At 41.7% G+C, this 15,593-nt stretch overlaps 1 protein-coding gene across 1 annotated transcript; it reads right to left on the minus strand.

The window, feature by feature from the left end:
• Positions 1-2,247: 2,247 nt before the first annotated feature.
• On the minus strand, positions 2,248-13,884 carry LOC110507775 (Na(+)/citrate cotransporter-like). The gene is made up of 12 exons (XM_021588002.3): positions 13,470-13,884; positions 12,004-12,132; positions 11,635-11,771; positions 10,661-10,878; positions 10,279-10,453; positions 10,033-10,155; positions 9,701-9,913; positions 8,047-8,153; positions 7,780-7,901; positions 6,792-6,953; positions 5,156-5,293; positions 2,248-4,902 (listed from the first exon to the last, which is right to left on the minus strand). Exons 1-12 carry the CDS (start codon positions 13,569-13,571, stop codon positions 4,777-4,779), a joined length of 1,752 nt encoding a protein of 583 aa, XP_021443677.3. The 5' UTR covers positions 13,572-13,884; the 3' UTR covers positions 2,248-4,776.
• Positions 13,885-15,593: the final 1,709 nt, after the last annotated feature.

A 15,593-nucleotide genomic window follows, 5' to 3' on the forward strand; every position in this document is an offset into this window, starting at 1 on the left:
AATCAGATCTTCCTGAACACCTCTGAAGGAAGTCAGGCACTCATTGTATCTGGATATCAATCAAGTGTAAACAGATGTGGATGGTCAAACCATATAAATCATCATTATACCGCTATCTAAAATCATTGACAGGTGGCACCATTGACTTATGTCATCAATAATTGTCTTAAAATAAATAAATTCATATTATTTTGAAATAATATCTGTCAAATAATCTGCATACAGGGAGGCACCAGGAAATCAGAAAACCTGGAATCTCCCCCACATTTATTTGATTATTTGATTAAATGTACAGCATTTCTTACAAAGGGCTTACTTTGACCATAACTGACAACATTAATTCCTATGATAGTTGTTTATAGGTCACAAATAAAACTAGTTATTCTATACAGTTGAAGTCAGAAGTTTACATACACTTAGGTTGGAGTCATTAAAACTCATTTTTCAACCACAAAATAGATGGCATTATGAGGGAGGGAAATTATGTGGATATATTGAAGCAACATCTCAAGACATCAGTCAGGAAGTTAAAGCTTGGTTGCAAATGGGTCTTCCAAATGGACAATGACCCCAAGCATACTTCCAAAGTTGTGGCTAAATGGCTTAAGGACAACAAAGTCAATGTATTGGAGTGGCCATCACAAAGCCCTGACCTCTAGAAATTACCTCTAGAAATTGTGTGGGCAGAACTGAAAAATCGTGTGCGAGCAAGGAGGCCTACAAACCTGACTCAGTTACACCAGCTCTGTCAGGAGGAATGGGCCAAAATTCACCCAACTTATTGTGGGAAGCTTGTGGAAGGCTACCCAAAATGTTTGACCCAAGTGAAACAATTTAAAGGCAATGCTACCAAATACTAATTGAGTGTATGTAAACTTCTGACCCACTCACATTCTTAAAATAAAGTGGTGATCCTAACTGACCTAAGACAGGGAATTTTTACTAGGATTAAATGTCAGGAATTGTGAAAAACTAAGTTTAAATGTATTTGGCTAAGGTGTATGTAAACTTCCGACTTCAACTGTAATGAATGTAAGTTTACAAGGGGTTTCTTTACATTCCAGGACCTGCTGGGAAGAACATAACTCAAGCCAACAAAAGAATACAAAACCAACCTCTGACATTAATGCTGGCACAGCTCCCCTCCATCTATATACTGTATTTCAAACTGCACTGTAAGTCACACTCTTTAGGGATAAGCAATGTCTTTAATCTATTTGTATGAGAATAGGTCATTCCTTTATATATAAGAAAGGTACACAGTGTTCTTGACTGCATTTAACAACGCTTCTGTCCAGACTGAAATGTGGACAAGGTACAATATATTTTCACAATGTTCCAGGAAGGACAGCATTTCATGTGCCATTCTCCTTGAAAGAATTTATCCTGGGTTAGTGATTCATTTTCCAAGACAACCAACAATTTCACATTTCATTATGTAACTAATGGCACACGGCTGAATGAAGTTATTAATAGCAACTGAGGTTAAGTAACATTATGCTTCCCAGGCAACACTTACCTAATGTACTGTTCTTTTAAGTGAAAGAGATATACACCTAACAATTGTGAATTAAAAAATACATATTTGGTCCGTTAAGATTAATACATATTTTATCTTCCTCTTAGTTGTATTTATTTCACATGATCAGTTTGCAACAGTGTATCAAACTAGTGAAATCTGTATACAGGATTGCATGAACCTATAAGGCACTGTACACAGAGATGTAGTTTGTCATTTGTATTACAATGGGCTGAACTACACTCCAATGTATTCTGTAACAAGATACTTTCAAGAGCTGTATTGTGTTTTCCTTTTTTATAGCGGTTCACCATTTTGTGGCTCCCTTTCACCTTGCATTGGTATGAGAAGTCTGATAGAAATATGGTGTGATAAAAGCGTCTGCTAAATGAACTACATGAACAGACTTATGGTAGCAGGTTTAGGAGAACTTACATAGCAGGTTAGGATAATTAGGTGAAGCTGTATCCCATCTAGACATAACCCTGAAACAAGGCCAATAACAATACCCAGTGTGCTTTGCAGTTCATTTTGGCATGTGCATTTTCACATATACAGTCAGTGCATTCAACTAAGATAAACAACAACTCATCACAGTCATAGCAAGGAAAATGTTTTTGTAACCATTGCTGAGAATGTTGTTGCTGTTCGGGCTGGCTACTTGCAAATGTATTTCTGTATTTTAAAATATAAAATAAATATATTTTAATTAAAAACATTTCAAAATACAAGTATTTTGTAGTTTATTTTTGATATTTTGATCTTTATGATATTTTGTAATTGTATCTTGTAATTTCTGCCCATCTCTGACTGTACATGCAAGCAGCCCAGACATTTCCTTTCCATTTTGGCCATTTCAGAGTGTACAGTAGCAAACTCCATATATAATACACTATAAACTATATTACATCTCATGAATATACAACTTTTGATCAAGATAATACTACAACAATGAAATAAAAAAGTATTGAAATACACATTATATTACTGTTATAACAAAGGAGAAACATCAACGCGTCAGCACACAGTAAATATCCATTGTACAGTGTATTCACGTATCTGAGTTTTCAATATGTTTGCATTTTCCAGCCCCAACGGTTAAAGTTGAGATAAAGTATGTACAGAGTCATCTCAAGTTGTACAGTCATACAGTATTCAAAGTTCAAGTACAATGCACCACATTTCACCATTGAGTACTAGCAAAATCAAAACAAGTTAATCTAAGACTAAGACTATACATTAACACAAAGAGAAGATGACATACATTGTTTGGTCATGGAAACATACACTATATATGCAAAGGTATGTGGACACCCCTTCAAATTAGTGGATTTGGCTATTTCAGTCACACCTGTTGGTGACAGGTGTATACACTCGAGCACACCGCCATGCAATCTCCATAGACAAACATTGGCAGTAGAATGGCTGTACTGAAGAGCTCAAGAGGCTTTCGACGTGACACCGTCATAGGATGCCACCTTTCCAGCAAGTCAGTCAAATGTCTGCCCCGCTAGAGCTGCCCCAGTCAACTGTAAGTGCTGTTATTGTGAAGTTTTTAAAATGTATTTTTACCTTTATTTAACTAGGCAAGTCAGATAAGAACAAATTCTTATTTTCAATGAAGGCCTAGGAACAGTGGGTTAACTGCCTTGTTCAGGGGCAGAACGACAGACCTTTCGGTTACAAGTCCAACACTCTAACTCTAACCACTAGGCTACCTGCCTCCCCATGGAAACGTCTAGGAGCAACAACAGCTCAGCCACAAAGTGGTAGGCCACACAAGCTCACAGAATGGGACCGCCGAGTACTGAAGAGTGTAGTGAGTACAAATTGTCTGTCCTCGGTTGCAACACTCACTACCGAGTCCCAAACTGCCTCTAGAAGCAATGTCAGCACAATAACTGTTCGTCGGGAGACTTAACGAAATTAGTTTCCATGGCCGAGCAGCCGCACACAAACCTGAGATCACCATGTGCTATACCAAGCGTTGGCTGGAGTGTTGAAAAGCTCACCGCCATTGGACTCTGGAGCAGTGAAAACGCATTTCTGGAGTGATGAATCACGCTTCACCATGTGGCAGACTGACGGACAAATCTGGGTTTGGCCGATGCCAGGAGAACGCTACCTGCCCAAATGCATAGTGCCAACTGTAAAGTTTGGTGGAGGAGGAATAATGGTCTGGGGCTGTTTTTCATGGTTTGGGCTAGGCCCCTTAGTTCCAGTCAAGGGAACTATTACCGCACCAGCATACAATGACATTCTAGTTGATTCTGTGCTTCCAACTTTGGCAAAAGTTTGGGGAAGGACCTTTCGTGTTTCAGCATGACAATGCAGAAATGTTTTGTCAAGATCGGTGTTGAAGAACTTCACTGGTCTGTACAGAACCCTGATCTCAATCCCATCTAACACTTTTGGAATGAATTGGAACGCCTACTGCGAGCCAGGCGGTGTGTTCAGGTGTTCACATACCTTTGGGCATGTAGTGTAGTTCAGAATATTTTGTGCAAAGGAAAAGTTAATCAAAAACAGTAAACCACAAATGGATTTTAAGCAACTCTTGAGTCTTGAGATATAAACAGACCAACAAATATGAAACAGAAACTGTACGTCTGAGAGTGAGAAGTTGAGAACATGTTCACTGACATTTACTCTTGAGGTGCTGACCTGTTGCACCCTCTACAACTACTGTGATTATTATTATTATTAGACCATGCTGGTCATCTATGAACGTTAGAAACACTTTGCCATGTACTGTTATAATCTCCACCCGGCAGAGCCAGAAGAGGACTGGCCACCCCTCAGAGCCTGGTTCCTCTCTAGATTTCTTCCTCGGTTCCTGCCTTTCTAGGGAGTTTTTCCTAGTCACCGTGCTTCTACATCTGCATTGCTTCCTGTTTGAGGTTTTAGGCTGAGTTTCTGTATAGCACTTTGTGACATCGACTGATGTAAAAAGGCCTTTATAAATACATGTGATTGATTTGATAGAGATAATGCTTGGGCATTTTGAATAGGACTGGACATTCTGTATAACACATTACAGCATTAAAAGTACAGTAGTGATACTCTCCACCCTTCATCATTCTTCTCTCCAGTTAAACCCATCCATCCATCGTTCTTTCTACAGGGTGATTCAAGTGTCCTTCATAATGGAAGCTACGTGGCTTTTCTCCCAACACCCAACACACTAACACGACCAGTCACGTTGATTCCTTTCTCGGGGCCCTCCATGTGTTCCTCATGGCCTGGCCCGGGGACCCTCACACCCCAGTAGTGTTGGCCCAGGTAGGGAAGGTGTCTAGGTGGAACATGGCCCTGCCCCAGCTATTGATGGCCAGAGTGATGCACAGGATGCCGATGATGTTCATCACTATACCTGTCCTAGCCTGGGAGCGAGAGAGGGGAGGCACAACTGGGTGTGATTTCAGGGTCTGTTAGCAATCATTCATCATTCATACTGAAATCAAATTAACTATAGGACTGGACAACTGTCCCCAACTTATTAGTAAATGACAATATAAGAAGTTTCCTAAATTGATTAGGATTTGTTTGCTATTATTATTTTTGTTAATTAATAAAAAAAAGATTGACAATGCAGTAGATAATATTATCTTTGTAAAATGGTGTACTCTAACTCACCATGTCAGAAACCTTGAGGTAGCCAAATGAGAAGACGATAGCATTGGGCGGTGTGGCCACAGGTAGCATGAAGGCAAAGGAGGCACTGAGAGTACAAGGCACCATGACGTACAGAGGATTCATTCCAATGGACTGGGACTGAAATAAACACATAGACACAAACACACATTTTTAGCTGTCTGAGCCTGGGCTAAGGGCGAGTCCCAAATGGCACTCGTTTCCCTACATAGAGCACTATTTTTGATCAGAGGCCATGCGCCCTAGTCAAAAGTAGTGCACTATATAGGGAATAGGGTTCCATTTGGAGTGCATACCTAATGACAACACTCTAGTCTTCTGTGCTGCTTTTCTGCACCGTAATCACTGGCTCATAAGTATCTGATTTTAGTGTTTGTAATTCTAGGGTTCAAAATCGTCCATTAGGCGTGTGCAATAAAGATGCAATTAAGATGCATGCTATGTTGTTTGGGATCTGAGTCATGGCAGGCAGAATGGAAACGCACCACAGATTTCTCCAGAACGGTGTAGAATCACAATGTCATAGCAGAACATAGATTAGAATGTGAGCCTCTAAAGAGTTGTTTAGTCTCCCCCAAAAAATTAACACGATAGTAATTATTTTGAAAATGAATACTGGCTGGATCATTTTTCATGTCATAATTCTCATCCCTCTGTCATGCTCTTCCTCGATGGATATAATGGATGTTATATTATATAGTTGGATTCATTTTTGTATTAGTCTGTTACAGACACATAAAACAAGCAGCTAGACCCAAAAGCACACGTCCTAGTAACCTCTCTTTCCCAGACTTCTCTGTAAGTAGTAGTTGGTTCACTAACCCCATTTTTCTTCCTACAGTATTCTTCTCCCTCTTTCACTCACCCTTTTCCACACTTATGTCATCTTCATGCTCTCCTGTTGGCTTTGACCTCAATAAATTCCTCTCTCTATACCCCAGCTTGGAACATTCCGGCATGGCCCAGCTTGGGTCCTCTCTTAGTGCTTGGTCACCGGGCACAGTAATACCATTCGTCAGTATGGATGGGGGTGGGCACCAGTACAAGCCACAGAGTTTAATTGGTGTGTTTGGTAGGGTGGCTATAGAAGGAAGGGCCCAGGGAAGGGGACCACATGTATTAAACCCAAGCAACTACAGGCCAGGGCAGCCAAACAAGGACATGTAGGCTAGATTCCACTGGGAGTAGTTTCAATGCTGCACTCCTATAGGGGAGACTGGTAACTACTGCACTTCACATCAAGGAGCTGTACAGTATTGCAGCCCATTGCAAGTAGTCTACTACTACTGCTTCTGCATGTACTCTACATGTCTGAGTGTCAGAGCAGTTTACCAGACTGGACAGCTATTGTATTCCTGCTTACAGTTGTGTAATACGGTAGTATTGTGTAGTAGTGTAGCACTGTGTAGTATTGTAGTATTGTGTAGTAATATAGCAGTGCAGTATTGTAGTATTGTGTAGTATTATTGTAGTGTAGTATAGTATTGTGTAGTAGTGTAGTATTGTGTGGTGGTGTAGTATTGTGTAGTAGTATTGTGCAGTAGTGTAGTATTGTGTAATATTGTGTAGTAGGGCTTAGTATTATGTTATTAATACAGAGTTTTGTGTTGAGTCTTACCATTGAGGCGAGGACAGGTAGGAAGAGAGTGGCAGTGGCCACATTACTGGTGCACTCGGTGAAGATGGCCATCAGCAGACACAGGATGATAGCGATGGCCCAGGGTGGGATGGTGTGGAGGGGAGTCATCTGGTCCCCCATCCACATAGACAGACCTGACTCCTGCAGGGGCACATACATAACCATACAATGAGTCAAACAACCATGGCACTCTTCTTATGCTGTCGGATACATTACCAGACCCACATACATCTACATATGTACAGGTAACTGCCAAAACAAAGGACATTTGAGTAAATGAGGGATATAAAGTAGATTGAAGGCAGGTGCTTCCACACAGGTTTGGTTCCTGAGTTAACAAGCAATTAACATTGCATTAATATGCAATATTCTCATGGTGACCCAACGCCCTATTAAGACACTTTATGTTGGTGTTTCCTTTATTTTGGCAGTTACCTGTACATACTGTGTACAGTATGCAAAGACAGAAAGGTGGATTTTAGTGTACTCGTTTCCACTGAAGTGACTAAGTAAGCAGCTGATATGTCACCTGTGTGATCCCACATGATATGCCATATGTGTCATCGTATTTGGGAAGTGTACAGGGTGGAGCTGTGTTAGCTAATCAAAAATGGCCCTTTGTCACAAAGATCCTGATGAAATGTAGAATGATTCAGTTCTCAGTGGGGATCTGACTTTTTTGTTTAAAATGTTTCTGTGGAAAGCAAACAAGGATTACACCGTACAGATCTAGAATCTTAATTTGAGCCAGTTTGCTACAGCATAGAAATAATCCTGCAGCAAAAGGAAATGAATTATTATGTGGATTATAATTAATGGTCATTTTAGAAGGGGTTGCTACATTTTTCGTACAAACTTCAGAAGCCTTTTTTAACCTCAAAGTTTGAAATGTCCTGCATGTCAGGAAAGTTCTCCTGCAAGAGGGAGATCCTACATCTGTATGTACATACTGGCCCTTGTCTCTCACCTCGCTGCCCTTGGCCAGGGCGAACCCTCCCCCCAAGAGGAGAACGATGCTCCAGGGTAACTTCTTCTGGGCCACCTTCCAGGTCAGCAGAGCTGGTGTGGGGCCAGCCGGGTGCTGAAGCTCTGTAGAGGGGTTACCAAATCACTGTTACAGACATGCCATTGTAATGGTCTTCAAGTCTTCATATCCTTAGATACTAAAGTAGCATACTGAATATCAGGTACCGTGCTTGTTACATTTTATGTGTGGTTTAAAAACATGGTTTACTAGTGTCAAAGCTTCGGGACCTCCTGCAGCAGAAGCGTGGGGGCTTGGAAGGCAGGACGAAGAGAAGGACAGCGATGAACACTGCCACTGTGGCATCAGTTACATACCTGGAGGGAAGAACAGATAAAGAAAGGGTGGTGTCAGCATTCAGACACACAATTCATGTTTTCTTGCTTATTTTTTCTTGTGAAGTATTCAAGTATGTGGGAAGTGAGAAACATGACGATGCTCGTTGAAAATCTCATCCCAAAATCATGTGCATTAACATGGAGTTGGTCCCCCCTGTGCTGCAATAACAGCCTCCAGTCTTCTCTGAAGGCTTTCCACTAGATGTTGGAACATTGCTGCGGGGACTTGCGTCCATTCAGCCACAAGCGCATTAGTGAGGTCGGGCACTGTTGTTTGGCGATTAGGCCTGGCTCGGAGTCAGCGTTCCAATTCATCCCAAAAGTGTTCGACGGAGTTGAGGTCAGGGCTCTGTGCAGGCCAGTCATGTTCTTCCACAATCATGACAAACCATTTCTGTACGGACCTCGCTTTGTGCACAGGGGCATTGTCATGCTGTAACAAGAAAGGGCCTCCAACAAGTTGGAAGCACAGAATCGTCTAGAATGTCACTGTATGCTATAACGTTAAGATTTCCTTACACTGGAACTAAGGGGCCTAGCCCGAACCATGAAAAACAGCCCAAGACCATTATTCCTCTTCCACCAAACTTTACAGTTGGCACTATGCATTGGAGCAGTTAGCCTTCTCCTGGCATCGGCCAAACCTAGATTCGTCCGTCAGACTGTCTGCCAGATGGTGAAGCGTGATTCATCACTCTAGAAACGCGTTTCCACTGCTCCAGAGTCCAACGGCAGCGAGTTTTACACCACTCCAGCCGACGCTTGCATTTGCGCATGGTGATCTTAGGCTTGTGTGCGGCTGCTTGGCCATGGAAACCCATTTCATGAAGCTCCCAATGAACAGTTATTGTGCTAACGTTTCTTCCAGAGGCAGTTTGGAACTCGGTAGTGAGTGTTGCAACCGAGGACAGACAATTTTTACACGCTACAAGCTTCAGCACTCACCGGTCCCGTTCTGTGAGATTGTGTGGCCTATCACTTCGCGGCTGAGCCATTGTTGCTCCTAGACGTTTCCACTTCACAATAACAGCACTTACAGTTAACAGGGGCTGCTCTAGCAATGCAGAAATTTGACGGACTTACTTGTTGGAAAGGTGGCATCCTATGACAGTGGCACGTTGAAAGTCATTGAGCTCTTCAGTAAGACCATTCTACTGCCAATGTTTGTCTATGGAGATTGAATGGCTGTGGGCTTGATTTTATACACCTGTCAGCAACGGGTGTGGCTGAAACAGCCAAATCCACTAGTTTGAAGCGATGTCGACATCCTTTTGCATATATAGTGTATAACTTGTCCATATAATGTTTTTGTAATGGTCTCAAGTCTTCTATGTATTGATTAGGGCTGAGTCTCAAATGGCACCCTATTCCTTTTATGGCACACTACTTTAGACCAGAGCAATATGGGCCCTGGTCAAAAGCAGTGCACTATAAAGGGAATAGGATGCCATTTGGAAAGCATACTAGGCGTGTGTAATATGCTGTGCATGTACAGTGTAGTATTTATGAACAGTAGACAGCCATACTCTGCATCAGTGTTGAAGATGTATGTGGCCCAGCCTGCCACAAAGCCAGGATCTCTGGTGAACCACAGAACCACCAGACAACTGAACAGACCCAACACACTCAGCTCTCCAAAAGACATGGAGCCCAGCTGACGATGCTGCTCCTTGATCACATTGTACACAGCTATCTCTTTCTCTGTCTTTACTGCCCCACAGCCCCACGTCTTCTTAAAACTGGGAATGGAGGGAGAGAAAGGGGTTAAGACTTAAAGGGTGACTTCAGTAGTAAATTGAATTGAATAGGATGATCTCTGACTGAAAGATAAAACATGTCCTTTTAATCTGAAACTCACTTGAATCCCATGAAGACAAACTGCAGCCAGAGCCAAGCCATGGTAAGCATCAGGATCATGTTGGGGAAAGCAAAGCCGAACCAGGACGCAAAATTGATGACATCTCCATTGTTAGGAAACAGTCTGAGGGAAAACATAAAATATTATAAACATTAGCACATAAAGAAAAATATGATTTGAAAATACATGATTTGAAAGATGTACTAAAATACGCTGAGGACACAATCCATAGCTGAAGGTACCCACTGGTTCATCTGTCCCTTGAGCACCAGATTGGGGCCAGTCCCTGTGAGGGTGGCAGTGCCCCCGATGCTGGCCGCATAGCAGACACACAGCGTCATCCCCTTACACATCTTCTTCTTGTCTGCAGCTTCCTTACGCCAGATAGCCTCCACAAGTGGATCTAAACAGGTCACCACAACTGGGCAAACAGTCCAAATAGGAACATTAACATAGCCCAAGTAGTCACAAAGCAAAGAAAACTCATTTGCATTGCAAACTGCGCATACCTACGTTCCTTGATAAGCTTACTTGATAAGCCCTGAGTTCATTCAATGGATAATAACCCCTTTCAATAAACTCACAACTGAACTGTTCATTAATTTGTCCTTCTCTGCTCAGTGCTCACCATGTCCCTCTGCCTGTTTCTCCGTCTGTTTGCTGTCAGTGGGGTCCTGCGGTTGGGGGTTCTCCTCAGTGCTGAGGATCACAGGCATCTCAGTCTCTGTGTAGTTGTTGAGCTGCTCCAGAACAGCCTGGACGATGGGCACCATCATGGCTGTGGTGGCTGTGTTACTGATCCACATGGACAGGAAGGCTGTCACCCCCATGAAGCCCAGCATCAGACTGGAGAGACAGGAAACCATAAAATGACATAGAGAATCATAGGAATTACAGGATCTTTATGGAGGAAACACAGGCCTCAGCAAAGAAATGTGGAATAAGAATTTTCTGTAACACTTAACTTAAAGCATAGCATACAGGTTTAATGCTTTATAACTTGTTATAAGTAGGTATGAGCTTTTAGAAGTCCTTATAACAAGGCTTATAAAATGGTACATTCTTCTACACTCTTAGAAAAATGGGTTCCAAAAGGGTTCTTCGGCAGTCCCCATAGGAGATCCCTTTTTGGTTCCAGGTAGAACCCTTTTTGTTTCCAGTTAGAACTCTTTTGGGTTCCTTGTAGAACCTTCTGTGGAAATGGTTCTACATGAAACTCAAAAGAGTTCTACCTGGAACCAAAAAGGGTTCTTTAAAGGGTTATCCTACGGGGACAGCCAAAGAACCCATTTAGGTTCTAGATAGCACCTTTTTTTCTAAGATTGTATGCTAAAAAAATTCAAAGTCTCTCAAAGGGCTTTACTGAGATGGATCAGACCAAGTAAAAGGCAGAATACCCTCTGAAACTGAGAGAGTCAAATGTTAGGCAATATTTCCACATCATGTATAATGGCAAGGTCAATACAATATAACAAACCTGTAGATAGTCATAAAGATGAACTGATTTTCCTTATCTAGAGATAGATATAGTCCCACACATAGCAGGGGATTTGTATTGATGGGTTAGTTAGTTAGTTAGTTAGTTAGTTGAGGATCACTCACAGAGCGGGGCGCACCCCTACAAAGAGCAGCACTCGGAGGGCAATGCGTTTGTGCAGGTTCCAGTGCTCCACTGCCACCGCCACCATCAGTCCTCCCACAAACAACATGTTGGTGTCCTTCAGGTACTGCATACACACCTGGAAAACACACATAAGTGACTCATGGGTCCACGGTGCATTTGTGTATGCACATGCAAACATCTACCAATACTGTATCTACTACAACAATGTGCAGACACCATTGCAAAGTATATTGAATGTCAGTAGGCTACTATAGTACAGTTTGATTAGTATTTATTATTGAATATATAGTATTATAATTATTGAATTATATAGTATTTGTTATTGAAAGATGTCTTCACAGGCTTACGTCTTTGGACTGCATGATGCCAAACATGGGGAAGAGGACAGCAGGGAGCAGGGCAGTGACAGCCAGCGGTAAGGCCTCTGTACACCAGTACACTGCCATCAGTATGATCACATAGGCACATTCTGCCTCCTGCACAACAAATACATATCATCCAACAGGTCACCAACAGGTCAGAACATCCAACACCACCACACCTGGGAACGAATACTGCTGGCTCATACAGATGTAATACCCTGCTTCTCACAGCAGGACAATAATCCTGCAGCAACAGGAATTGTGAATTATTATTTGAATGATAATCAATAGATTTTTTTTGTTAGGGCAAATAAAGTTTGACATTTTAAAGTGAAAATTATAAACTTTAGAAGCCTTTTCAAACCTTGAATACACTACAATTTGCATTTCCTGCTGCTCGGGAATATTCTCTGCGACAACAGAGTGATCAAATTAAGATAGCAGAGCTGTACTGTTGTTAGGGACAGAAAAATCATATAACACAAAATTAACATGTCATCCTAATGGGATAGATTATAGCTGATTGGTACTGAGACATGTTGTTTGGGGTTAAAGATCACTGTGTTGTAATCCATGGCAGCACTTGTTTGTCTCAACTGTACACTGATCAGACCACACGTATCACTCAGCAGTCCTCTATGATGTGTGTGGGTGTGTGTGTGACAGATTAGTTGTGATAACGTTAGTATTGATTCGGATACACTGAAACTACACACCAAGGATAAGACAAAGATAACATACGTATAGCCCCATGTGTGATGCAGTAGTGGCAACACAAGGACAGCGTCTCAGTTTCAGAGGCAACAGGATACTCTAGTCAAAAGTAGTGCACTATAGTGAATAGGGTGCCATTTGGGATATAACCTATGACAGGAGGATTCAGTGTAACTAGTGTTCCCAGGCTGGACATGATCTGCCATATAGGATTAAAACAACAGGGAGGATGGCAGGAACAGGGAGGATGGTAGTCTAATGGTTAGGAATGTTGGACCAGTAATCAAAAGCTTGCTAGTTCAAATCCCTGGGCTGAGTTGGGGAAAAATCTGTGAATGTGCCATTGAGCAAGGCAGTTAACCCTACTTGCTCCTGTAAGTCACTCTAGATAAATATATAGATGTCTTTAAAGAAAATGGTTAAATGCTGTAACTCACTGTTCAGGCTGCATCAACAGGTGCAAGGCTCAACAAAACCTATGTTCAATGACTAAATGTCTCTCAACCACGGAATGCAGTTAGACCTGCTTCAGTACCATGTCTAATTGAAGGTTTATGATACATGTAAATATACAAACATCGTTCAAATATAGAAAACTAGTCAGAAATGACCAACTCCTTTGCATTAAACAATATCATTAAACAAAAATATGAAACCCGCTTACAAGATGCATCAAATATATTTTCGTTTAAAAACGTGTGTATAAATCTGTGCAAAACGTGTGACAATTTACATACCTTTGTTCCAATGACTAAAGGCAGCGGGAGAAGAAGTAACGGGGAAGAGAATAGAACGATCTCATTCTTCAGATTCCGAAGAGATTTCAGAAATGCTGCCATCCTTTGACTTAAGGCGATACTGTGGTAAAGAAAGTTGGAGTACTAGGGACGGGTTGTTTTGCGTCGAGCAGCTCAGGGGAAGGGAGGGAGTGAAAGGGGGAGGAACGGGGAGTCCCGCAGCAGATATTCTTTATTTTATTTAACATTTATTTAACCTGACAGGTCGGTTAACAAATTCTTATTTACAATTACGGCCTACCCCGGCCAAACCCTCCCCTAACCCGGACGACGCTGGACCAATTGTGAACCGCCCTATGGGACTCCTGATCACGACGGTTGTGATACATCCAGGGCTTGGACCCGGGTCTGTAGTGACGCCTCAAGCGCTGCGATGCAGTGCCTTAGACCGCTGCGGCACTCAGTATCCCAAAAGATAATAGGAGAGGGATGAGACCTCACGAACATAATGATGGGTAATAGGAGAGTGAAGAGAGCTCACGAACAAAAAGATGGGAGATAGACAGACAGAGAAACAGAGCGAGAGAGAGAGAGAGAGAGAGAGGAGGCTTAAGCTAGGTTTAATGGTGGTGGGATCCTGAATACCTTTACTACAACGTTTTCAATATCACATCAATTAAGATTAATGACGGATTTTGTTTCTCTCTGAGAGAATAAACAACGATAACAATTATGTAGGTAAACTATGACCAGTTATCTCAATATTTATTATATAATTATATTGAACATTTGTTTATAGCTTTTGATTACAGCTTTTTCAAATGGAACTGATAACTCAAATTCTGAAATTAGACCCTTTACTAGCTGTACACCTCATAGATAACAACACATTTACTTGCCTAAACGAATCATGTTTGCAATTGTACATGATTAGCCAAGAAGTGTAATGGTGTTCTGTGACCATTCACTGTGTAGTCCTCTGGGCTTGCACAGACAGCAGAAATCAGTCATGGAAAAAGGCATCTATTGTCAAACTTGAGTAAAAGTAAAGATTTCTAAATAGAAAATTACTGAAATAAAAGTGAAAGTCATCCAGCAAAATACTACTTGAGAAAAAGTATTTGTTTATATACAGTACCAGTCAAAAGTTTGGACACACCTGCTCATTCAAGGGTTTTTCTTTATTTTGACTGTTTTCTACATTGTAGAATAAAATAACACCTATGGAATCATAACAAGTCCATATTATGGCAAGAACATCTCAAATAAGCAAAGAGTCCATCATTACTTTAAGAAGGTCAGTCAATTCGGAACATTTCAAGAACTTTTACAGTTTCTTCAAGTGCAGTCGCAAAAACCATCAAGCGCTGTGATGAAACTGTCTCTCATGAGGACCGCCACAAGAAAGGAAGACCCAGAGTTACCTCTGCTGCAGAGGATATGTTCATTAGAGTTACCAGCCTCAGAAAATGCAGCCTAAATAAATGCTTCACAGAGTTCAAGTAATGCACACATCTCAACATAAACTGTTCAGAGGAGACTGCAAGAATCAGGCCTTCATGGTCGAATTGCTGCAAAGAAACCAATACTAAAGGACTACAATAATAAAAATAGACTTGCTTGGGCCAAGAAACACAAGCAATGGACCGGTGGAAATCTCTCATTTGATCTGTCCAAATTTGAGATTTTTGGTTCCAACCGCCGTGTCTTTGTGAGAAGCAGAGTAGGTGAACTGATGATATCCGCATGTGTGGTTCCCATCAAGAAGCACGGAGGAGGAGGAGGTGTGATGGTGCTTTTCTGGTGACACTGTCAGTGATTTATTTAGAATTTAAGGCACACTTAATCAGCTTGGCTAACACAGCATTGTGCAGCCATAAGCCATTCCATCTGTTTTGTGCTTAGTGTAACTATCATTTGCTTTCAACAGAACAATGACCCAAAACACACCACCAGGCTGTGTAAGGGATATTTGACCAAGAAGGAGAGTGATGAAGTGCTGCATCAGATGACCTGGCCTCCACAATCAGCCGACCTCAACCCAATTGAGGTAATTTGGGATAAGTTGGACTAGAGAGTGAAAGAAAAGCAACCAACAAGTGCACAGCATTTGTGGGAACTCCT

Source organism: Oncorhynchus mykiss, chromosome 27 (assembly GCF_057628025.1).
Source record: "Oncorhynchus mykiss isolate SJ-2025 chromosome 27, ASM5762802v1, whole genome shotgun sequence".
Classification (NCBI taxonomy): Eukaryota; Metazoa; Chordata; class Actinopteri; order Salmoniformes; family Salmonidae; genus Oncorhynchus; species Oncorhynchus mykiss.

Bases quoted from the DNA above. Each gene is read 5' to 3' on its own strand.
- LOC110507775 (XM_021588002.3), bottom strand. From the start codon at position 13,571: ATGGCAGCATTTCTGAAATCTCTTCGGAATCTGAAGAATGAGATCGTT. The intron at 10,156-10,278 runs GTGGGTACCTTC...GTTTTCCCTCAG, and splicing joins CTCAAGGGACAGATGAACCA to ACTGTTTCCTAACAATGGAG. The intron at 5,294-6,791 runs GTAAGACTCAAC...TGTTTATTTCAG, and splicing joins TACCTGTCCTCGCCTCAATG to TCCCAGTCCATTGGAATGAA.